Source organism: Mobula hypostoma, chromosome 8 (genome assembly GCF_963921235.1).
Source record: "Mobula hypostoma chromosome 8, sMobHyp1.1, whole genome shotgun sequence".
NCBI classification, from domain to species: Eukaryota; Metazoa; Chordata; class Chondrichthyes; order Myliobatiformes; family Myliobatidae; genus Mobula; species Mobula hypostoma.
In genome coordinates, this window is record NC_086104.1 from 151,835,999 (window position 1) to 151,862,416 (window position 26,418).

Genomic DNA, 26,418 nt, shown 5'->3' on the forward strand with positions numbered 1-26,418 from the left:
TGGACAATGAACTAACCCATGAACACTACCTCACTATTTTCGCTCTCTTCTTTTCCTCCTGGTATTCTGGTCTCTTCCCACAGTCCAAGGATGGACCGGTTGGTAGGTTAATTGGTCATTGTAAATTGTCCTGTGATTAGACTAGGGTTAAAATGGGCGATTGCTGGGTGACGTGATCAAAGGGCTGGAAGAACTTATTCCACACAAAATCGCAATCAATCAATCAATAAATAAATAAATAAATAGTTAGTCCTGACGAAGGGTCTTGGCCTGAAACGTCGACTGCGCCTCTTCCTATAGATGCTGCTTGGCCTGCTGCGTTCACCAGCAACTTTGATGTGTGTTGCTTAAATAAATAAATAAATAAATAAATAATTTCATACTCTAATGCTGCTGCAAAACAAATTTTGTGACATATGTCAGTGAATGGGTGGTGGAGTGGAGATACATCTCTTCCAAAGGAAGTGTAAGGCTCTTCTTTGCTCTGCTAGCCTACAGATCACCCTTGGGCAGGGTGTAGCACCAGCTTAACCCCCGGTCAGGGTCATGTGAAGCCATGGGAGCAGGTGGTAGGTGGTCGTATGAGCAGCTGGCATCCTGGTTATGGGACTACAGACACCGGGCAGGCAATCCCTGAAGAGTATTGATAATGTCTGGGGTCACCCGTCTTGTAAAGACACTGCCCAGTATCTTTATAAGATGGCAAACCACTTCTTTAGAAAAATTTATCAAGAACAATCATAGTCATGGAAAGACCACGATCACCCACGTCATGTGACATGACACATAATGAACCGAGCAAACTACTGTATTATGGGGTCCAAGCCAAGACCCACTATTTATTTGAACTTGCAGCTGCAGATGCCATCTCTTCCCCTGTGTTTCAGGCCAGGAGGTAAGGGAGATGCTTCTCATGAGGCACCACTGGCTACTGGCAGGGGAGATCGTTGCTGTGTCATTGGCCTGTGTGACCATACGACATAGCACATCATGATGATGATGTCAGTGGTATTAAAGCTGATCCTGATTCCACTTCTATAGTGGTGTGCTACTTCCAGTCTTCACCAAGTATTATCTGCTTAAAATATCTGGGCTGATAAGTATGGAAAGTTTGATACATTGCTTTGAAAGTGACCACAATAAAATGCTAGAGGAACTTAGCAGGTCAGACAGGATCTGTGGAAATGACTAAACAGTCAATGGTTCGGGACCCTTCTTTGAGACGGAGAAGGTTCTCGGCCTCAAACATCAACTGTTTATTCATTTCCATTGATGCTGACTTCCTCCAGCACTTTGTGAGTGCTGCCTTGGATTTCCAGCATCTGCGGACTTTCTCACGTTCTCAATAAAATCTTTCCAGGTTTTTGAAGACATCTTGTTCTACAGGATAAAAGTTAGAGACTTTTATCAAGAAAATGTTAGGCTTTCAGAAAAAGTTATACCAATATGGCAAAACAAAAGGACAAAGTCAAGTTGAAATCAGAATGTAATGTCAACATATTCTCTTTCCAAAACAATGTCAGGAACCCTCTTGAAAAGTGTTGGAAGTACAAAGCAGGTCTGACAGTGAGTAGAAGGGAAAATGATTGATTAAGCACTTAGAAGAATTACCTCTTTGCAATTTAAGCAGTGGCCAATAAGGTTACACTTGATGCATGAACACTGACAGATTGGCAGTGTCTTCCATGAATCTTGGTATTTGAAGAGAGGTACAAAAGGTCACAAACTAATGTTCATCTCCCACCATCCCCCCTCGGCCAGCTCTATATCTGTAACTCCATCTACAATGTCACTTCGACAGTTTGTAATTGACAAAGTTTGCCTTAAATTTTATCTCAGTTCCAAAGCAAACCTCTGGCTTCTGCCAATTCTGTCAGTTCTATGGGGAAGCATCTGTTTCCAATCTAGGTTCAGCGTTAAATGGACCCCAGGGAATCTCCACTGAACTGTCAATCGATGTTTATACACTGGCTATGTTCTCTTTTTAATTTGTTGGTTGCAGTCAATCCATTCAGTGTAAAATACTTCAGAGATTTTTGCTGAGCTCCCAGGGTTAAAATTACCACTTGGCCCCTGTCAATCATTTGCACACAATCTCTGTTCTATTTATGAGGTGCAGTGAACTCATTGTGTTCTAAGCATCTGCTTGCTTTACAGCCATCGATACACCACTCCTTCTGAGAGAGAAGTGTTTCTGCAACTTAACTGTATGCTGAAACACATGCAGTGGCCACTTCCTTAGGTACGGGACTGGAACCTGTTGTGATCTTCTGTTGCTGTGGCCCATCCACATCAAGGTTCAACGTGTTGTGCATTCAGAGATGCTCTCCTGAACACCACTGTCGTTATTTGAGTTACTGTTGCCTTCCTGTCAGCTTGAACCAGTCTGGCCATTCTCCTCTGACCTCTCTCATTAACAAGGCATTTTCACTCAGAGAGCTGTCACTCATTGGATATTTTTTTTCGTTTCTCACACCATTCTCTGTAAACTCTAGACATTGTTATGCATGAAAATCCCAGGAGATCAGCAGTTTCTGAGATACTCAAACCACCCCATCTGGCACCAACAATCATTCCATGGTCAAAGTCACTTAGATCACATTTCTTCCCCATTCTGATGTTTGGTCTGAATAACAACTGAACTTCTTGACCATGTCTGCATGCTTTCATGTGTTGAGTTGCTGCCACATGATTGGCTGGTTAGATATTTGCATTAACAAGTAGGGGTATCTAATAAAGTGGCCACTGAGTGTAGCTTAAGTCGCACTGTCACTGGGAGACTGCCCTTCAGCCATGATAGGGAGGGACGTGTGGAACATCTATTGCTGTGATTTATTTTCTGATCATTTTAAATGTTTCTTCCGAGTATTTCATCTCTTATCCCCTATTTAAGAAAGGATGTGTTGACAATGGAGAGGGTGTAAAGGAGGTTCACGAAAATGATTCTGGGATTGGGAGGCTTATCATATGAGGAGCGCTTGATGGCTCTGGGCCTCGACTCACTGGAATTCAGAAGAATGAAGGAGGGATCTCATTGAAACCTGTCGAATGTTGAAAGGTCTCAATAGAGTGGATGTGGAAAGGATGCTTCCTATGGTGGGGGAGTCTAAGACCAGAGGACAAAGCCTCAGAATAGAGGGATATCCATTTAGAACAAAGATGTTGAGGAATTTCTTTAGCCAGAGTGTGGTAAATCTGTGGAATTCGTTGCCACAGGCAGCTGCGGAGACCAAGTCATTGAGGCAAAGGGATATGTGGAGAAGGTAGGAGATTGATGCTGAGAGAGAATGGAGAAGCCATGATGATATGGTGCAGCGGACTTAATCGGCCAAATGGCCCAAATCTGCTCATATATCTTATGGTCCTATGGTCTAATTTTATCAATTGAATTGGTTTTTTCTCTGCCCTGCTTTCATCTCAAAATGGGTAATTCTGTACATCTCAGAGAGAACCTGAGGTACATGATGTGGAAATGGGCCATTGAGTGCACTAAATCATTTTGAACATTAAGCACATTTTTCTCACAATGATCCTCTTTATTCCCTGCCCCTTCTCAACAGTTGACCTGAAAGCATACCACTCACCTGAATACCAGGGAAAATTTTACTGAGGCAGTGAGAAGAATGGACAGGGTCCAGGGAAGGAAGATGGAAACAACCTCCTCTCCATGGACTTTGTCTAAACTTCTCACTGCCTCAGCAAAGCAGTTTGTGTAATCAGAGACCCCACCTATCCTGGCCATTCTCTCTTCTCCCCCTTCCATTGGGTAGAAGATACAAGAGGCTGAAAGCACGTACCACTAACCTCAGGAAGGACAGGTTCTATTTCACCGTGGTATACTATTAAATAGTTCCCTTGTACGATAAGGTAGACTCTCGATCTCTCCTATTTGACCTTTGAACTTTATTATGATCTTGCACCTTATTGTATATCTACACTGCACCTTCTCTGTAGCTGCTACACTTTATCCTACATTCTAATTGTTTTAACTGTTCTAACTCAATGCACTGTGTAACGATCTGATCTACGATATATGAACAGTATGCAAGAAAAGCTTTTCACTGTATCTCAAAACATGCAATAATGCTGGCGATGGTCTCATGCCACTGGTAGGGAGGGGTTTCAGCGATTCAGAACCAACAGGCACGAAAGATTGGCGATATATTTCCAAATGATGGTGAGGTGAAACCCGAAAGCAGAACTGCCAGGAGGATGTGCTCTCACACACCCAGACCCTTAGTCCTTCTAACTCTGGGGTTTCCAAGCATGTTTTTCCAGCAGGGACCAAAACCATTAAGCAAAGGGTCCGTAGACCCCAGGTTGGGAATCCCGGTGTTGAAAGTTACAGGTTAGAAACTGATTCTGAAGAAGTCTGAGTAGGTTAACAGTGGTGTACAAGGATAAACATTGAACTTATATGTCACATCCATTGAACCATACAGTGAAATACGTCAGTTGTTTCGATGACCCACGCAGTCCGGGCTCAGCATGGATCAGCCCCATAAGTATCGCTATGCTTCAGGTGCCAACATAACATGCCTGAAACTTACTTTAGAACGTGTGTGGGATGAAACAGGTGCACACGGTGGAAAACCACACAAAAATGGTTGGGGGGGGGGGTAGAACTTAAAAGTTCCTTACAGACAGTGGTGGGAATTGAACCCACATTACTAGCACTGTAAGGTGTTATATTAACCATTCTGCTTCTGTTATTTATTTATTTAGTTAGTTAGTTAGTTAGTTAGTTAGTTAATTATTGAGATATAGTGCAGAATCGACCCTTCTGGTCCTTCAAACTGTGTTGCCCAGCAAGCGCCTGATTTAATCCTGGTTTAATCACAGGACAATTTACAGTGATCAATTAACCTACTGACTGGTACAGCTTTAGACTGTGGGAGGAAACTGGAGCACCCGGAGGAAACCCACACAGTCACAAGGAAAACGTACAACCTCCTTACAGACAATAGCGGGAACTGAACCCGGGTTGTCTGTCTGGTAAAGCGTTGTGCTAACCAGTACGTTACTGTGCCAACCGACTGTTCCACCCACCCCGTTATGGTATTGGGGTATTAAATGCCTCCCATTGGGGGGTTATATGGGAGGCAGGGTTTAAGAGTCGGCACAACATTGTGGGCCGAAGGGCCTGTACTGTGCTGTACTATTCTATGTTCTATGTTCTAAATATATTCACCTAAATGGAAATGTAAGTGCAATGCGTTACAGTCAAAATGGAAATAATTAAAAGAATTCGTAGTCATTGAGTCATGCAACATAGAAAGAGATCTTTCAGCCCATCTGGTGCATGCTGAACAAGTTGCTCCATCCAAACTAATCTCATTTGTCAGTATTTGGCCCATAACCTCCTGAACCTTTCTATCTGTGTACCGTCCAACTTTCCTTTACAAGCTGTTAAGGCACCTGCCTCAACCACTTCCTCTGGCAGCTCATTCCACATCAACACCTCCCTTTGTGTAAAAGAAGTTGCCCCTCAATGTCCTATTACATCTTTTGTCTCTCAGCTGAAACCTGTGCACTCTCATAGAAACACAGAAAACCTACAGCACAGTACAGGCCCTTCGGCACACAAAGCTGTGCCGAACATGTTCTTACCTTAGACAGAGGGAGAAGATGGCGGCGCGACGCAGCGTGCAGCGGCCACTCCGGTGAATGATATCTGTAATCTGTCAAGTAGGGTGCCGTGCACAATCCTGATTTGATGGAGACAGATGTGAGAGAACGGAGAAACATCTGGAGAAACTTCTGAAGTGCCTTTTTCACTGCCGCTGCTACTGTGTGATCCAGAATCTCCAGAGGGGAAGGCCCCGAGTCCTCGGCTTTGCCTATTGCCTGTTGCCGGGGCTGGGGTCGAAGCGCTCGGCAGAGATGGTGCTCGGTGCTCGGTGTTGGAGGGCTGATCAGAGGCTCAAAGTTTTCGGACGGACTCAGAGTCGGCTGTGGTCGGTGCTTCCAATGCATCGGCAGTTGTCGGCGCCTGGAGGTTTATGGCAGGGAGAGTTTCTCCCTTTTGCCGCCTGCTATCAGGACTATCGGGAGTCAATTGGAATCATTGAGACTTTTTTTTTACCATGCCCGTGGTCTGCTCTTTATCAAATTATGGTATTGCTTTGCACTGCTGTAACTATATGTTATAATTATGTGGTCTTGTCAGTGTTAGTCTTCGGTTTGTCCCTTTTTTTGTGATATCACTCTGGAGGAACATTGTATCATTTCTTAATGCATGCATTTCTAAATGACAATAAACGAGGACTGAGTGTCCTCATAATCTAACCTAATTACCTTGGCCTTCCCATTCCTGATTCATCAACTCTGGGAAAAAGATGGTGAGCATTCACACTATCTGTGCCCCTTGTGATTTTATACACCTCCACAAGATCACATCACAGTCTCCTATGCTCCAAGGAATAGAGTCCTAGCCTGTCTAACTACTCTCTATAACTCAGGCCTCAAATCCTGTCAACATCCTTGTTCTACCTCAACGCACTGTGCAATGATCTGATCTGCATGAACAGTATGTTAGACACATTTTCCCCTTCCACCCAGTAGCATAGCGGTTAGTGCGATACTTTTACAGACTGGGGCATTTCGGAGGTCAGAGTTCAATTCTGGCACCATCTGTACAGAGTCTGTATGTATCCCCCGTGGAACGCGTGGGTTTTCCCTGTGTGCTCAGTCCAGAGACCTACTGGGTAGGTTAATTGGTCAGTGTAAGTTGTCCCGTGACTGGGTCATGACAACATACCTTGGGGCAGTATAGGTACAGGCGACCCGGGTTCATTTCATTTGAGGAGTTTGTACGTTCTCCCCATGACCTCATGGGTTTCCTCCGGGTGCTCCAGTTTCCTCCCACAGTCTAAAGGCGTACCGGTTAATAGGTTAATTGGTCATTGTAAATTGTGCTGTGATTAGGCTAGGATTAAATTGGGGGATTGCAGGGTGGCATGGCTCGAAAGGCCGGAAGGGCCTATTCCACACTATATCTCAATGAATGAATGAATGAATTAATTAATTAATTCATGTGACAATAATAAACCAGTGTAAATACCAATACCATTTTCAGATACAGAACCAAACTGGAGCATCTCTAAGTCACATAGCAAGTATACAATCTCCCTGCAGACAATGCCAGTAGTCATGATCAAATTCAGGTCACCGGAGTTCTGAGGCAGCAACTTCATTAGCTTTGTGATTAAGACCATTCCGTCCATCTAGTGCCTATCAACTCCTAGAGGAGATATCCCATAAGTTCCTCACTTCCTATTTTCATGACATCTTGAATTTACAATTTTATTTTATTGAGATTCAGTACAGAATAAGCCTTTCCACCCCTTCAAGCCACACCCCCCAGCAATGCCTAATCACAGAACAATTTATAATGACCAATTAACCTACCAACCAGTACATCTTTGGACTGTGGGAGGAAATTGGAGCACCCGGAGGAAACCCAAGCTTTCACGGGAATAAACTCTTTACTGGCGGCGATGGGAATTGAACCTAGGTCGTTGGTACTGTAAAGTGTTGTGCTAATTGTCGTGTATTTAATGTTTCAATAATATTTGGGTAATCATGTATATATATGGATAGGTTGATTGAGCATTCATGTTCATTTAAATAATTAATTAGGGGTTATATGCAAAAATATGTTAAATGCATACAACATCCTGTGATACGTGTGTGCCCCTCTTAAATAAAGTCGAGGCCAAACCTGCATTCCTTCACTTATCATTTTCCTGCGAGTTTCTTTCTTCTCCCCTCACTTTTTTATTCTGCCATTTTCCCCTTTGCTTCTCAGTCCTGAAGGAGGACCTCAGCCTGAAACGTTGACTGTTTACTCTTTTCCATAGATGCTGCCTGACATGCTGAATTCCTGCAGTGTTTTGCGTGTGTTGTTTCAAATTAGATTAATGTTTTGAAGCTAAGGCAGCCAGGCGGCGTAGTGGTTAGCTCATCGCTTCACAGTACAGGCGACCCAGGTTCAATTCCCGTAAGGAGAATTGCCTGTAAGGAGTGTGTGTGATGTAGGTTTAATTGCCTGTAAGGAGTGTGTGTGATGTAGGTTTAATTGCCTGTGAGGAGTTTGTACGTTCTCCCCGCGAGAATGCTCCGGTTCCTCCCACAATTTGAAGACATACTGGTCAGTAGGCTAACTGATCAGTATAAGTTGTCCCGTGATTAGGCTAGGATTAAATCGGGGGATTGTTGAGCGGTGTGGGTCTGGGTGGAAGGACCAGAAGGACTTCCTCCGAGCTGTATCGCAATAAATAAACAAATAACGCCAACCACTACATTACTCTCCATCAATGCCCCTTTGACTTTAGCCTACCTGCTAGAGTTCAGTTTACAAAGGCCATGTCATCTCTGAAGCTGGATGTTGATGAAACCAAAAGATCAGGAGAAAACCCAAGTAGTTACAGAGAGAACATGCAGATTCCACACCAAGAACCCTGGATGTCAGGAATGAACTCCGGGCAGCTGAAGCCACAATGCTGCAGGTCTAACCACTCCTACCCTGGCATGTTATCTCACTAACTCTGTACTCTGTATTGTTCATTTTGTCCTTGTCAACTAGTCACACAGGCCATCGACACAGCAATGATCTCCCCTGCCAGCAGCCAGTGGTGCCTCATAAGAAGCATCTCCCTTACCTCCTGGAGTGAAACACAGGGGAAGAGATGGCAGCTGCAGGTGCAAGTTCAAATAATTAGTGGGACTTGATTTGGAGTCCATAATACAGTAGTTCACAGCAGTGTCAAGTTGTATGATGTGGGTGATCATGGTCTTTCCATGACCGTGATTGTTCTTGGCAAATTTTTCTGCAGAAGTGGTTTGCCATTGCCTTCTTCTGAGCAGTGTTTTTACAAAGATGGGTGACCCCAGACACTACCAATGGTCTTCAGAGATTGTCTGCCTGGTGTCCGCATAACCAGGACTTGTGATATGCACCAGCTACTCATACGACCATCCACCACCTGTTCCCATGGCTTCACGTGACCTTGATCGAGGGTTAAGCAGGTGCTACACCTCGCCAAGGGTGATCTGCAGGCTACCGGGGGGGGGGGGTGGGGAGAGGTGGCGGGGAAGGAGTGCTTACACCTCCTTTGGTAGAGATGTATCTGCAGTCCACCACCTGATAGAGTAGCAGGTCCATAAAATAAATTGATCACCCAAAAAATCACAGAAAGGTGGCTCATTTTGTTCACAGAAGTCATCAAATACCTGTTTCTACCTGTCCCTATTCCTGGCAGTTGTCCATAGTTGCCAATGTCTTGACTACATAAATGGCCACCTAGATACTTCCTGTATGTTATATGGTGAGTCTCTGCCTCCTTCACGCCACTGAAGGAGTGTGTTCCTAATTCCAACGAAGTACTGGATGAAAAAGTTCTTCAGATCCCCCCAACCTTTTACTTTTTCCTCAAAACTCTATAAAGCTCTGGTTAGACCACAGTTGGAGTATTGTGTTCAGTTCTGGTCGCCTCATTATAGGAAGGATGTAAAAGCTTTAGAGAAGGGCAGAGGAGATTTACCAAGATGCTGTTTTGGATTAGAGGGAATGTCTTATGAGGATAGGTTGTGTGAGCTAGGACTTTTCTCTTTGAAGTGAAGCAGGATGAGGGGTGACTTAATAGAGGTGTCTATGATGATAAGAGACATTGATAGAGTGGACAGGTAGTGTCTTTTTCCCAGGGCAGTAATGGTTAAAATGAGAAGGCACAATTTTACGGTGATTGGAGGGGATATGTCAGAGATGTTTTTTTTTACACAGAGAATGGTGGGTGCATGGAGCACTGGTAGGGGTGGTGGTAGAGTTAGATACATTAATAACATTTACAAGTTCCTAGATAGACACATGGATGAAAGAAAAATGGAGGGATGGGTTAGATTGATCTTGGAACAGGTTAAAAGGTTGGCACAGCATTATGGGCCAAAGGGCCTGAAGATTGCCTTGCCATTCCATGTTCTACACTCAGTGGCTACTTTATTAGATACACCTGTTCACTTGCTCATTAATGCAAGTTAGCCAATCACATGGCAGCAAATCAGACATGGTCAAGAGGTTCAGTTGTCGTCCAGACACAACATCAGAATGGGGGAGAAATGTGGTCTAAGTGACTTTGACTGTGGAATGATTGTAAGTATCTCAGTAATTGCTGATCTCCTGGGATTTTCATGCACAGCAGTCTCTAGAGTTTACAGGGAATGGTGCAAAAAACAAAAAAAAAATCCAGTGAGCGGCAGAACTGTGGCTGAAAGTGCCTTTATTAATGAGAGGGGTCAAAAGAGAACGGCCAGACAGGTTCAAGCTGACAGGAAAGTGACAGTAACTCAAATAACCATGTGTTACAACAGTGGTGTGCAGAAGAGCATCTCTGAATGGACAACGTCAAACTTTGAAGTGAATGGGCTACATCTACAGAAGACTAAACTGTGTTCTAGTCCTGTGCCTGATAGAGGTGTCACTGAGTGTATGTTCTATGTTCTAAGCCTGTGCCCTCTAATCTACACACCTCTACCATGGGAAAAGGATTACAAATACCTACTCCATCATAATGAGGTACGAATTTATCCATTTTCCCTTCAGCCTCCTCACTATCAACAACACCAATTCTTGTGTCATCTGTGTACTGAGCAATTATGCCTCTGACATTCAAATCCAAATAATTAATGCATATAAAAACAGTAAAGGTACCAGTTTTGATCAAGTGTGACAAAACTAGTCTTGGGCTTCCAATCAAAAAGCTGCCTTCCACCATCTTATTACCAAGGCAGTTTTATATACGATTTACATATTTGTCTTGGGCTCTAATCTTTTGGACTGGATTTCCATACGGGGCCTTGTCAAAGTTCTTGCTGAGATCCACGTGAGCAACATCAACCACAAATGCCTTCCTCAGTATATTTCATTAACTCTTTGGAAAACTCAGCTCAATTGGTCAGACACGATCAAAACCAAGATCACTACTTTCATTAATCATTAGGTTTCCAAAGAATAGATAATATTTTCCCAAAGGATTTTTTTCCTAATCTCCCCAACCACTTATTCTAGTCCCATAGGTCTATAACTAACTCAATTATCCCTGCTGCCCTTCTTGAATAACGGTACCACATAGGAATATGAAGAATCAGAATCAGGCTGAATATCATTGGCCCATGTCATGAAATTTGTAAACTTTACAGCCCCAGTACAGTGAAATACATGATAAATATAGAGAAAAATAAGCTGAATTACAGTGTATATATATATATATGTCTATTAAATAGTTATGTTAAAATAAGTAATGCAAAAAAAAGCAGAAATAAAAAAAGTAGTGAGATCGTGTTCATGGGCTCAATGACCATTCAGAAATCTGAGAGCAGGGGGGAAGAAACTGTTCCTGAATCACTGAGTGTGTGCCTTCTGTACTTCCTTCCTGACTGTAACAATGAGAAGAGAGTATGCCCTGGTTGAAGGGGATCCTTAATGATGGACACTACTTTCCTAAGGCATCATTCCTTGAAAATGTCTTGGATACTACGGAGGCTAGTGCCCACGATGGAGCTGATTAATCTTACAAGTTTCTGCAACTTACTTCGATCCAGTGCAGTAGCCCCAGCCCCAGCCACCACCATCCTCCCCCATACCAGAAGGTGATGCAGCCAGTCAGAATGCTCTCTACAGTCCATTTGTAGAAGTTTTTGAAGTTTTTGAGCGTTTTAGGTGACAAACCAAATCTCCTCAAACTCCTAATGAATTATAGCTGCTGCCTTGCCTTCTTCATAGCAGCATCAATATATTGCGTCCAAGTTAGGTCCTCAGAGATATTGACACCCAGGAACTTGAAACTGCTCACTCTCTCCACTTCTGATCCTTCTTTGAGGATTGGTTTGTGTTCCTTTGTCTTGCGCTTTCTGAAGTCCACAGTGCAAGGTTGTTGTTGCAACACCACCCAACTAACTGGCGTATCTGACTCCTGTACACCCTCTCATCACCATCTGAGATTCTTCCAACAATGGTTGTATCATCAGCAAATTTATAAATGTATAAACATTCTTATTTAGTCTAACCTGAGAGCTTGAGAAGCCAGTGACAACATTATACCTTTTCAGAATCATTCATGTCAGGTTATACTAACCAGCAGTACATTTATGTTTCATCTAGCAAGATGGAAAAATGAAAGAGCAGATTATTATTTAAATGCTAAAAAAAATTGCAGCATGCTGCTGTTCAGGGGGACTTGCGAGTGCTTGTGCACGAATCACAAAAGGTTGGTTTGCAGGTGCAGCAGGCTGTCAAGAAGGCAAATGGAATGTTGGCCTTCTTTGCTAGAGGGATTGAATTTAAGACAGGGAGGTTATGCTGTAACTGTACAGGGTACTGGTGAGGCTGCGCCTGGAGTACTGCGTGCAGTTCTGATCTCCTTACTTGAAGAAGGATATACTGGCTTTGGAGGTGGTGCAGAGGAGGTTCACCAGGTTGATTCCAGAGATGAGGGGCTTAGACTATGAGGAGAGATTGAGTCACCTGGGACTGTACTCAATGGAATTCAGAAGAATGAGAGGAGATCTCATAGAAACACATAAAATTATGAAAGGGATAGATGTTAGAGGCAGGAAAGTTGTTTCCACTGGTAGATGAGACTAAATCTAGGGGACATAGCCTCAAGTTTCAGGAGAGTAGATTTAGGACGGAGATGAGGAGGAACTACTTTTCCCAGAGAGTGGTGAATCTGTGGAATTCTCTGTCCAATGAAACAGCAGAGGCTGCCTCAGTAAATATACTTAAGACAAGGTTGGATAGATTTTTGCATAATAGGGGAATTAAGGGTTATAGGGAATAGGCAGGTAGGTGGAGATGAGTCCATAGCCAGATCAGCCATGATCTTATTGAATGGTAGAGCAGGCTCGAAGGGCCAGATGGCCAACTCCTGCTCCTATTTCTTATGTTCTTATGTTTTAATCTTAGGGGGTGGGAGGGAAGAAGAAAAAGTGTGAATGATGCATTTTACTGTAGAGAGACACAGCAAGGAAACAAGTTTTTCTGCCCATGAACTATCCATTTAAACTAACTATACCTTAATCCACATTCCTACACTTCTCCTCCAGATTCTAGTCCACCCTCTGGGGGGCAATTTATAATTGCCAATTAATCTATCAACCTACATGTCTTTGGAAGGTGGAAGGAAACTGGAGAAACTAAAGGCAACCCACATGGTCAGAAGAGAACATGCAAACTCCACATGGACAACATCAGGATTTAACACGGTCTCCAACACTTTGAGGCTGCAGCTCTGCTAGCTGAGCCACTGTGTTGCTTATGAACAAGTGCATGTGTGGATGTAATTTGGTTGGATTTGTAATAAAGTTTCTGATAGAGAGCAGAGCACATTTGGCAGCGCTGAAGGGGATTGAAATAGGGGAGGCTAGATGAATATGCTGTTGGTGTCACTTTGTGTGACTGAGCATCTGAGCAGATGTTCAGTTATAAATAGTTATGACCCTGCGACTGAATAACTGACTAGACACACTATACTCAAGAAGCTTTCACAGCCTGACAAGAGGTCATCTCAAAGGCAGATTCCTGCTTTGCACAGAAGATTGTAGGGAGGAAATGGAATAAAGTTCTCCCATAGCAGGGGTTCCCAAACTGGCGTCTACAGGCCCGTTACTCAATGGCATTGGTCCATGGCATAAAAAAGGTTGGGAATCCCCTGTCCCACAGGGGCAATGGCAGAATATGCAGGGAAATCTAAATCCTGTAGAGTTCCCAATGATCTGGTTGAAAATGGTAAAATGGTGTAAGACTGTGTAAAATATATTAAACATTAAAGAGGAACTTTGTCACATCTACAGTACATTGAAACATACAATGAAATGCATCATTTGAGTCAAATCAAATCAGTGAGGATTCTACTGGGCTGCCCACAAGTGTTGCCATGCCTCCAACGCCAACATAGCATGCCCTCAACTCACTAACCCGAACTTGTACGTCTCCAGAATGTGGGTGGAAACCAGAGCACCCAGTGGAAACCCACGGGGTCACAGGAAGAACGTACAAACTCCTGGCAGGTAGCGGCCAGAACCAAACTATGATTGGTGATGACTGGCACTGGACAGCGACTGCATTAACCTTTATGCTATCGTGTCACCCACTTTCCTTCCTTTCTCTATAACTCTATATTTCTGCTTTTCCATCCATTCCTGGCTGATTACAAGTTTGACTCCCCTTGCCATAAAATATTCGAGTACTTTGCTTCCACGGTGCTTTGTGGAAAAGAAAGTCCCAAAGACCCATAGGCCTTGGAGAGAAAAAAAAGCAATAGTCTCACCCATCTCTTAAATAGGTCACCCGTGACCTTCAAACAGTAACCACGTTTCTAGATTCTCCCTGAAGTGGAACTATATTCTCCACAAGAACCATGCCAATGGTCCTCTGGAGATCTAAAGGGACATTAGGTCACTTTTGGGCAAGGTGTAGCACTGGATTAGCCCCCCAAGTCAGGATCACATGAAGCCATGGGAGCAGGTGGTGGATGGCTGTATGAGCAGCTGGTGCACATCATAAGTCCTGGTTATGTGACCACTGATGCCAGGCAGACAGTCCCTGAAGAGTATTGATAATGGCTGGGGTCACCCATCTTGTAAATACACTGTCCAGAAGAAAACAAACCACTTCTGAAGAAAAATTTGCCAAGAACAATCGTGGCCATGGAAAGACCACAATTGCCCATGTCATATAACATGGCACATAATGAATGAACGAACAAGAATAGACTGGCCTTTGTCACCAAACTATTCTGAGGTTTGAACAGAGAAATGCCATTTTTATATACAAATTGACGAGTTGGATACAGATATTGATCCAATAGAAAGTTTGTGCACTTCTGAATCCTATCATTTGCATATTTATGTACCACTCATATACATATTTCATGTGTTAGTAACCAATTCAAGGCCAATAATACTTGAGAATTAGTAAAATAACTGTCCAATAGCAAAAGTTGCCCTAGAATCCTTCATTTGCATCTTTGTCTTGTTTTGGTATCAGATACTGATCTTAAGGTGTTATACTTAAATGCACACAGCATAAGGAAAAAAGGACGATCTTGTCGTACAGCTACAGATTGGCAGATATGATATTGTGGCCATCACTGAGACCTGGCTAAAGGATGCATGTCTCTGGGAGCTGAATGTCCAAGGATACATGGTGTATCGGAAGGATAGGAAGGTAGGCAGAGGGGGAGGCAAGGCTTTATTGGTAAGAAATGATATCAAATCATTAGAAAGAGGCGACATAGGATCAGAAGGTGCAGAATCTTTATGGGTTGAGCTAAGAAATCACAGGGGTAAAAGGACCCTGATGGCAGTTATATACAGGCCTCCAAACAGCTGCAGTGATGTGGACTACAAATTACAACAGGAAATAGAAAAGGCCTATCAGAAGGGCAGTGTTATGATAATTGTGGGGGATTTTAACATGCGAGTGGATTGGGAAAATCAGGTCAGCACTGGATCTCAAGAGAGAGAATTTGTAGAATATCTGCGAGATGACTTTTTAGAACAGCTTGTTGTTGAGCCCACTAGGGGATCGGCTGTACTGGATTGGGTATTGTGTAATGAACCGGAGGTGATTATTGAGATTGAGGTAAAGGAACCCTTAGGAGGCAGTGATCATAACATGATTGAGTTCACTGTGAAATTTGAAAAAGAGAAGCCGAAATCCGATGTGTCGGTATTTCAATGGAGTAAAGGAAATTATAGTGGCGTGAGAGAGGAACTGGCCAAAGTTGACTGGAAAGGGACACTGGCGGGAAGGACTGCAGAGCAGCAGTGGCTGGAGTTTATGCGAGAAGTGAGGAAGGTGCAAGACAGGTATATTCCAAAAAAGAAGAAATTCTCGAATGGAAAATGGATGCAACCGTGGCTGACAAGAGAAGTCAAAGCCAAAGTTAAAGCAAAGGAGAGGTCATACAAGGAAGCAAAAATTAGTGGGAAGACAGAGGATTGGGAAGTTTTTAAAAGCTTACAAAAGGAAACTAAGAAGGAAAAGATGAATTATGAAAGGAAGCTAGCTAATAATATCAAAGAGGATACTAAAAGCTTTTTCAAATATATGAAGATTAATAGACAGGTGAGAGTAGATATAGGACACATAGAAAATGATGCTGGAGAAATTATAATGGGAGATAAGGATATGGCGGAGGAACTGAACGAGTATTTTGCATCAGTCTTCACTGAGGAAGACATCAGCTATATACCGGACACTCAAGGGAGGCAGGGAAGAGAAGTGTGCACAGTCACAATTACGACAGAGAAAGTACTCAGGAAGCCGAGTAGTCTAAAGGTGGATAAATCCCCCAGACCAGAAGGAATGCACCCTCGTGTTCTGAAGGAAGTAGCTGTGGAGATTGCGGAGGCATTAGCGATAATCTTTCAAAAGTCCATAGATTCTGGCATGGTTCCGGAGGGCTGGAAGATTGCAAATGTCACTCTGCTATTTAAGAAGGGGGCAAGGAAGCAAAAAAGAAATTATAGACCTGTTAGCTTGACATTGGGAAGTTGTTGAAGTCGATTGTCAAGGATGAGGTTACGGAGTACCTGGAGGCATATGACAAGATAGGCAGAACTCAGCATGGTTTCCTTAAAGGAAAATCCTGCCTGACAAACCTATGACAATTTTTTGAGGAAATTACAAGTAGGCTAGACAAGGGAGATGCAGTGGATGTTGTATATTTGGATTTTCAGAAGGCCTTTGACAAGGTGCCATACATGAGGCTACTTAACAAGATAAGAGCCCTTGGAATTACGGGAAAGTTACATACTTGGATAGGGCATTTGCTGATTGGCAGGAAACAGAGAGTGGGAATAAAGGGATCCTATTCTGTTTGGCTGCCGGTTACCAGTGGTGTTCCACAGGGGTCTGTGTTGGGGCCACTTCGTTTTACGTTGTACATCAACGATTTGGATTATGGAATAGATGGCTTTGTGGCTAAGCTTGCTGATGATATGAAGGTAGGTGGAGGGGCCGGTAGTGCTGAGGAAACAGAGAGTCTGCAGAGAGACTTGGATAGATTGGAAGAATGGGCAAAGAAGTGGCAAATGAAATACAATGTTGGAAAGTGTATGGTTATGCACTTTGGCAGAAGAAATAAATGGGCAGACTATTATTTAAATGGGGATAGAATTCAAACTTCTGAGATGCAACGGGACTTGGGAGTCCTCGAGCAGGATACCCTTAAGGTTAACCTCCAGGCTGAGTCGGTGGTGAAGAAGGTGAATGCAATGTTGGCATTCATTTCTAGAGGAATAGAGTAAAGGAGCAGGGATGTGATGTTGAGGCTCTATAAGGCACTGGTAAGACCTCACTTGGAGTATTGTGGGCAGTTTTGGGCTCCTTATTTAGGAAAGGATGTGCTGACATAGGAGAGGGTACAGAGAAGGTTCACTAGAATGATTCCGGGAATGAAAAGGTTAACATATGAGGAACGTTTGCTGCTCTTGGACTGTATTCGTTGGAGTTTAGAAGAATGAAGGGGGCCTCATAGAAACATTTCGAATGTTGAAAGGCATGGACAGAGTGGATGTGGCCAAGTTGTTTCCCATGATGGGGGAGTCTAGTATGAGAGGGCATGACTTAAGGATTTAAGGGTGCCCATTCAGAATAGAGATGCGAAGAAATTTTTTTAGCCAGAGGGTGGTGAATCTATGGAATTTGTTGCCACGGGTGGCAGTGGAGGCCAACTCATTGGGTGTATTTAAGGCAGAGATTGATAGGTATCTGAGTAGCCAGGGCATCAAAGGTTATGGTGAGAAGGCGGGGGAGTGGGACTAAATGGGAGAATGGATCAGCTCATGATAAAATGGCGGAGCAGACTTGATGGGTCAAATGGCTGACTTCTGCTCCTTTGTCTTATGGTATGCTTGGTGATTTTGTTCCCAGGCTTGAATAGAATAACTATACAAAGGAGAGTTGGGCATTTAAGGGCCATGTTCAGCCTGGGTGACTGCACTAAGTCGAACTATGTCCACACTACGCCGAATAATTTTGAAAATGAAGCTTTTTCTCTTCATTTTGACCCGCCGTCCACATTGAAATGGCGTTTTCATCCCCCGAAAATGGAGCTTTTCTAGAACACTCTCCAGAGTGTGTAAATTTGAAAACGATTGTTGTGCATTGTTATGTGGACGGGGTAAACGGAGATATTTAAAAACGCTGTCATGACAACACCACAGCAACAATGCTTTCTCTGCTTCTGCTTGGTACTGCACAAGCACTGCCGGCTGGCTGTTATAACGTGCAGTCGGTGTGAATGGTGTGAGAGTTAAATTGTAAAGTGAGCTTTTTTGACTAGGTCCCCGAAATTGATTTGATTGAGTCTATCTTTAAAAATATTAATGTTAGAAATACTGCGCAGGTCTGGCGGCAGAAGATTCCACTCTCTTGTTGATCTTGGGTAGAGGATGGCTTCATGCGTGTGTTGTTTACTTTATTGTCTACGTTAATAGCTTGTCTGGAGTTAAACATCTCCACTGCTTTGCTGACTTTGTAGTCATTTGTAACTCGCAGAAACAGCTCAACTTCATTGTCTGTCTAAATGAAGAAGTCTGGTCTGCTTTTCCCAGCGGAGGTTTTCTTTGTATTCCTCGAAGACATTGTTGAAAACTTTCTTTCGCTGTTGTTGCTGGTACTCTAGTTTTTGATCAATAGAAATAGCACAACACCGCCGCGGAAACATAAATATTATACCGTTTCCTCGTCGCTTGTTTTCTGTAGATGTGTCTGCTCATGCCCAGTAGGAGTAGATTCGCCCAAATATCCGTTTTAATGCAGACAGAGATATTTTGAAAAACGCCTAGTGTGGACGCCTGTCGTTTTTACTCGAAACCGACGTTTTCAAAATTATCCGGTCTAGTGTGGACGTAGCCTAAAGGCTGATTTATACTTCTGCATCAAATCGACGCCATAGGTACGGCGTGGCCGCAAACCCTGCGCAGAGCCTACGCAGATCCCTGCGCCGCAGCCTGACGCGCACCTCTCCCAAAATGTAACTACATATAGCAGCAATGCAGACCGCAACAACTGTGATTGGTCCGCTTGGTAGCATCGCATTTCCTTCTACGCTGCAATAGCTTCCCATTGCCTGACTGAAGGACAGGGAAGGAACTCTGGCTGCAATGCTTTCCATAAAGCTTTACAGACCTCCAAAATTATTGAGGACTCATTTCGCTTTTATGAAAAAAGACGCTCGCTTTAAGCAACACACATCAAAGTTGCTGGTGAATGCAGCAGGCCAGGCAGCATCTCTAGGAAGAGGTGCAGTCGACGTTTCAGGCCGAGACCCTACCAAGACCATGAAGCCTTGCACTGGCAGGTGTGTGAGTATGTGCGATGTGTCCAAATTGCAGAGCAATGCAGACACACCAACACACTAGTATAAATGCTCACAACATGCGTAAGCCACTTGCGTAGGTTACGGCGTCCATTTGACGCGGAAGTATAAATCAGTCTGCAAGCTGTCTCTGCCGCCTTATCATCTTGCCTGTTGCCTTAGAGAACTTCCAGATGTTGAAAAGCCTGAACAAAGTGTCTGTGCTTTGTTCCGTTAGCACAGCATTTTAGCCCTTTCCACGCTGTGACCCCGCAACCACAGGCCATTAAAATGCTAAAGCGTGTAAATTTATCCTATTTCTGGAAGGTTAGAATCAAGGTATACTCCGTTCTACAAAGCCTGAGTGCACCACACTGAAGTATCGTGAGCAGGTCTGATTACCATATCTTGTGAAGCATGTTTTGGGTGTAAATTGCATGCCAGAGTAATACATGGGCTTCGAGAGTTAAGTCGAGAAGAGGTTACACATAAATTGGGGCTGTAGTCTCTGAAATAGAAAATCGCAGGACTCCTTGAGCAGAGATGTAACAGTGGCCATCAGATGGGTCAGGAGAAAATGAATGAGGGAGCCAGTGACTGCAAACACAGGGAAAAGAAACAGTGTGACATTTTATACTTACAGTAGATTTAGAGATACAGCATGGTAACAGGCCCAATGTGACCAATTAACCTTTGAATTTGGAATGTGGGCGGGAACTGCAGGGCCAAGCTGAAACTCAAATGGTTCACTAGGAGAAAGTACAAACTCCTTACAGACAGCGTTGGGAATTGAACCTGGTTGTCTCCAACTATAATTGCGTTATGCTCACTGCTGTGCTACTAGCCACAAAGGTATGATTTATTTTTTATGGTGGGGGGCAGTTCTGAAAGGTTAGAAGACGTAAGGATGAGATGTGTTTGCTGGGAGTTCTGAGTTGTGTTAGTTACACTGGACAACAATTTTTATCTAAAGTATTCTATCCTCAGAATTTTCTTCTCGCTTATGACAGACTGCTTGAAGCTGAACACAAATATAATTTCAGACTACTTGTATCACATAGGAATTTGGAGAAACAAGAAATAAACTTTTATTAAATATAATACATTTGATTGAATTATGGTGCTGATGTTTTGCAATAGTTCACCTAAGCTAAAAATGTTTTGTTGATTACTTCATTTGCACTCAGGGTCTAAGGCTTCTGGCTTAAGTGTCGAAGAATAATCAGCCAGCATTGACGGATTCCAGTTGCCCTGATACCAGTTCTGCATGTCCACAAAGTCCTGGTGCAACCTTTCACCAGCTTGTCACTGACAGCACCAAGACTTGCTGGGAAGAAGTCTAAATGAAATGTGGAAAATGAATCTTTGGTGACATGGTTTTGCATGCTTGAAGCAGGTTGTCAACCAGCTGCATTTAGTTTAATGTTCTGTAGTTGAAAATAAGAAAATTTTCAACAACATCTGTGAAAGCCTTCCATGCGATTTTCTCCAGTCCCACTAGAAGTTCTTTGAATTGTCTGTCATTGACGAGCTATCTAACTTGAGGACCAATAAAGATGCTTTCCTTAACACACATAAAAGTTGCTGGTGAATGCAGCAGGCCAGGCAGCATCTCTAGGAAGAGGTGCAGTCGACGTTTCAGGCCGAGACCCTTCGTCAGGACTTTTGTTGTTGTTTGCCTTCCTTAATCTTGGCATCAGTTATTCTGGGAAACATTTCTCTTAAATATCAAAATACTTCACGGAAATTTATAGCCTTTTGAAAAAATGTCCTGACATGGAGCATCTTGCCTGCTTAAGCATGCCTAGGCATTCCTGGACAAGATAGAAAACTTCTCAGCTTACATTGTGGGCAAGATTTTAATTGACTTGAATTATTAATTGAAATAGCAAATATAGATGATTTCAAAAACTGGTGCATTATAGTGAAATTTCATGGTGATTTTCATGATCAACAGCCCAAAGTCCATAAGATACACCCAAAAGTATTTAGGAAGCAAAAGCTTTATTCAGTATTATTGCACCCTGGGGCAAATGAACATCAACATCAGAGAGGATAGAGCCTCCAGTTGGCTAGGCATAGGAGCATTAAATAGTGTCCTTGCTTTTCATGTTGCCACTTAATTTATTCCTCACTCACCCCAGGATGCTGGGCAGCTTCTCCTCCATCCCCTTACCCACTCGTAACAAGCAGCAGAGCCATCTTAAAGCCAACACCTTCACGAAGCACCTTCGCTCCATCCACCATGCTGGCCTGGATCACCCAGCAACCAGCCATTTTAATTCCATTGCCCATCCCCACACCAATATGCCTGCCCACGGCCTCCTCCACTGTCACGCCGAGGCTATGCACAAATTAGAGAAACAGCACTGCATTTCCACCTGGGCAGGCTCTACCCTGATGGCACGAACGTCAAATTATCAAACGTCTGGTAACTGCTCCCTTTATATTCATTACTCTCTCCTCTAACTCAGCTGGTTCCAATCATCCTATCTCATTCCATGCCCCAGCACCTCCCTTTATTCCATACTCTACCATTCTCCCCTTTCAGATTCCTTTTTCAGCCATTTGTCACTCTGACCTTTCAGCCCCCATCATCTGACATCATTTCCGCTCTCCTCCCTCCCGCATCTGTTTATCATCCTCCCTGCTCACCTGAATCCACCTACTGCCTCCCAGCTCTTGCTCCACCCTTTCCCCCCACGTTCTTATACCAGCTAGCTCAACCCTATCTTTCAGTCCAGATGAAAGGTGTCGAGTTGAAACATCAACTGTCCACTTACCTCCATAGATAATGCCGGACCCACGTTATGACGTGTTGCTGGTTTCTGGTCACCCCTTCTGTTTTGTTGCTATTTTGGACAATTTTGATTGGAGCGGCCTGCAGATAACGAACGACATAACTCTGAGATTGAACTGAACTGAGCTGATCTGGACTCTTCTGATTTTGTGTCTCACACTCTTGAATTTTTAACACTTTTTTCCTGTTTGCGCAAGTTGTTTTTTTTTCATGTGGGGGGAGGGAGGTTGATGTTTTTCTTTGAGGAGGTTCCATGGTTTTCTTTGTTTCATGGCTGTCTGTGGGGAAGACAAACCTCAGAGCTGTATACTTTGACAACAAATGCACTTTGAATCTTTGAATCTTTTAACCCACTGAGTTCCTGCAGCTTCTAGAGCTGCTCCGGCTTAAAGCCAATCTGAATCTCAAGATGGCTGTCGGTGAATCCCTGTAAAGTATGCATGTGAATAGGTGCTAGGGGAAGAGCTTGCTGAAGATCTTTCAGAAAAAAGGCAATATTATTTCCATAAAATTATGGAACATTCAGGCTTTGTTGACCGTGTTGTTCATTTGCATATAAAGAGGCTATATTGTCACACTGGTGAACTGTTTAAGAGGATTTTAAAAGTGGAATGGAATGCAATACAAACAAATGAAGCCATCAAAACCCCAGTGTTCATTGTTCCTGAAAGATCAAACCCATACACCTTTTAAATATCACCTGATGTTGTCGACTTGCTGATGGCAAGATGGACTTTAGAGAAAAAGACGGGTCTCTTTGAATGGATGAATACACCAGGGCTGTCTCGGACTTTATAAAAACAATCAAAAATGTGTGTCTCCCACAAAATCGTTTATTCTTCCCAAACCAGAAGCCCTGGTTGAACTATGAGATCCGTCAGATCAATGGCAGTCAGGTCAGGTGATGACGATACAAGCAGTCATTCCAGAGAGCAATTTTCAGGAAGATGAACCCACAAAAAGCAGCTGGCCCAGATGGGGTACCTGGCCCAGTACTAAAGACCTGTGCTAATCAACTGGCTGAAGTGTTCGCTGATATCTTTAACCTCCTGCTTCAGTAATCTGAGGTACCCACCTGCTTCAAGCAGCCTTCAGTTATACCAGTGCTTAAGAAGAGCACGGTAATCTGCCTCAATGAATATCATCCAGGAGCACTTACATCCACAGTGATGAAGTGCTTTGGGAGGTTGGTGATGAAACATAATCAACTCCCGCCTAAGAAACCAATTTGATGTGCACCAATTTGCCTAGCGAAGCAACAGGTCCACAGCAGATGCCATCTCATTGACTCTTCACTCAACTCTGGAACACCTGGACAGCAAAAGTACATACATCAGGATGGTCTTTATCAACTACAGCTCAGCATTCAATACCATCGTCTCCTTAAAACTAATAAATAAGCCCCAAGACATTGGCATCAATACCTCCTTATAAAATTGGATTCTCGATTTCCTCACTTGCAGATCACAGTCAGTTCAGATTGGTAATAACATATCCTTCACAATAACCTTCAGCACTACAAGGCTCAGTGCTTATCCTCCTGCTCTACTTGCTTCATAATTATGATTGTGTGGCTAAGCACAGCTCCAATGCCATATTTAGGGTTGCTGAAGACACCGCCGTCATTGGCTGAATCAAAGATGATGAGGAATCAATATATAGAAGGGAGATTGAAAATCTGCCTAAGTAATGCCACAACAGCATCTCTCACTCAATGTCAGCAAGACTAAGGAACTGATTATTGACTTCAGGAGGGGGAAACCAGAGATCGATGAGCCAGTCCTTATCAGGGAATCAGAGGTGGAGAGGGTCAGCAACTTTAAATTCCTCGGTGTTATCATTTTAGAGGATCTGTCCTGGGTCCAGCGTGTAAGTGCAATTACGAAGAAAGCATACCAGCACATTAGAAGTTTGCAAAGATTCAGTATGACATCTAAAACTTTGACAAACTTCTATAGATGTGTGATGGAGAGTACATTGATTGTTTGCATCATGATCTGGTGTGAAAACTCCAATGCCCTTGAATGGAAAATCCTATAAAGGGTAATGGATATGGCTCAGTCAATCACGGGTAAATCCCTCGCCATCACTGAGCACATCTGCATGGAGTACTGTCACAGGAAAGCAGCATCCATTATCAGAGATTACCCCCCACCCAGGCTGTTCTCACTGCTGCCGTAAGGAAGAATCCCACAATCCTGATTGGCTAACTCACATTGCTAAATTGGACAACAAGGGTCCTTATCTCAGCCACTGACAAAACACACTTCCCAGCATGGCACACTACTTTTAAAGAAAACTGCTAGTATAAACTACCTCAGGGCATAGCAGTAGAAATCTTAACCAGGGCATTACACTTACAATATTTAATTTATGCACTTTGTTTATTTATGCATAATTCATCTATAGATCTTATCCTCACTTCCATAAGTTACTGTGTGTTATGTGTACTACTGTGTGCTTTACACTGTGCTCCAGAGAATCACGGTCTCATTTGACCATATACATGTATATGGTTAAATGGCAATAAACTTGACTTGATCTAGAACTCCCCCATAAACCCTCAGGGATCAGAATTGCTAGATGGTAATCTTCACTGACTGATGCCAAATCTTCCAAACAGGTACCACATCTGTGTGATAGCCCTTGTCTACTTCATGCCCCTGATTGTGATGGGGTTTACGTACACAGTTGTGGGCAGGACGCTGTGGGCCAGTGAGATTCCGGGGGATTCCTCAGACAGATATAGGGAGCAGCTCATTTCCAAGAGGAAGGTGAGTAAGGTCTTCTGTTGACTACTTTCCTCCAGCAAATGGCATCTGCGATTGGGAGGATTGGGAGAAAGGAAACTCCCATTGAATGCAATTGCTGTAGTTTTTCAATTGGGAGTAACAATGCATAAGTAATATCAGAACATAATCTCTTTATTGCCCATTGGATAGTGTGCATTAATCTTTCTAATTAGTTTGTGGAACTCTGAAACAGAAATATTCCACAAGCTTCTATATGTATGTGTCTGTCTATAGGTCTATCTATCTATCTCTCTACTTATCTACCTATTATCTATCTATCTTTTATCACAGGTGGCAGGGTGGAGATACATCTCTACCAAAGGAGGTGTAAGGTACTCCTTGCTTCCACTAGCCTGCAGGTCACCCTTGGGCAAGGTGTAGCACCTGCTTAGCCCCCCCCCCCCCACCTCCGATCAGGGTCACGTGAAGTCATGGGAGCAGGTGGTGGATGGTCATATGAGCAGCTGGTGCATATCACAAGTCCTGGTTATGTGACCACTGACACCAGGCAGACAATCTCTGAAGAGTATTGGTAATTGAATAGGCCACTACCCTTCTAAAGATACTGCCCAGAAAAAGGCAGACCACTTCCGTGGAAAAATTAGCCAAGAACAATCATGGTTATGGAAAGACCATGATCGCCCATGTCATACAACACAGCACATAATGAACGAACAATCTGTTTAACTGCCTCTCCAACTGCTTGTCTAGTTAGCTGTTTGTCTACCTCTCTCTCTCAGTCTTTCTATCTATCTCTGTAACTTTCTAACTGTCTATTGTCTTCCTATTCCTCAAAGCAGTTGCTGTGCTCAACATTACAGAATTCGAGACTGAACTGAGCCAGCCTGAGCTTGTGGTGTGGTTTGGAATCTGGGGCGGAACGTGAGGAATTGGCCATCTGACGGTTATCCCTTCCGCCCTTGCAGGTGGTGAAGATGATGATTGTAGTGGTGACTACCTTCGCTGTGTGCTGGCTTCCCTTTCACATCTACTTCCTGCTTGCCCTCTTCCACCCTGAGATCTACCAGGAGAAATACATCCAGCAAGTATACCTGGCCATCTTCTGGCTCGCCATGAGTTCCACAATGTACAATCCCATAATCTACTGCTGTCTCAATGAACGGTAAGTCCAAGCAGAGGGCAGGCTCCTCCTGCTAATGAAGAACCCTCCAGGGTTAGCAACTGCCAAGTTAGAACTTTCTGACACCCAATTCCTACCAACTTTGCACCTTGGTGTAAGCTTCACCAAGCAGACACAGAGCACAAACATTCACCAAGGGATTAACGTCCATGAAGGCTTGTTCATTGAATTAGTAAGACTGGTGTCAGTAGCTGTCTTCTCCTTCATCCGAGTGAGGGTTTTCCACACACACGGTGCCCCAGAGTGTGGCTACAGTCTAATCAGCTGTGGGATAATTTAAACCCTTTTCATTTTCATTTGGATGTGAAGTGCAGGCACACA

General features: G+C 43.5%; 1 protein-coding gene across 1 annotated transcript in view; it reads left to right on the forward strand.

Moving 5' to 3' along the window:
- npffr1l2 (neuropeptide FF receptor 1 like 2) overlaps positions 1–26,083 on the forward strand; it is an 85,242-nt gene extending 59,159 nt beyond the window's left edge. Inside the window, exons 3-4 of the mRNA XM_063055329.1 lie at positions 24,788–24,938; positions 25,883–26,083. Coding sequence (XP_062911399.1) covers positions 24,788–24,938; positions 25,883–26,083 — 352 coding nt within the window. The remainder of the gene's footprint in view (positions 1–24,787; positions 24,939–25,882) is intronic.
- The last annotated feature ends 335 nt before the right edge of the window (positions 26,084–26,418 follow it).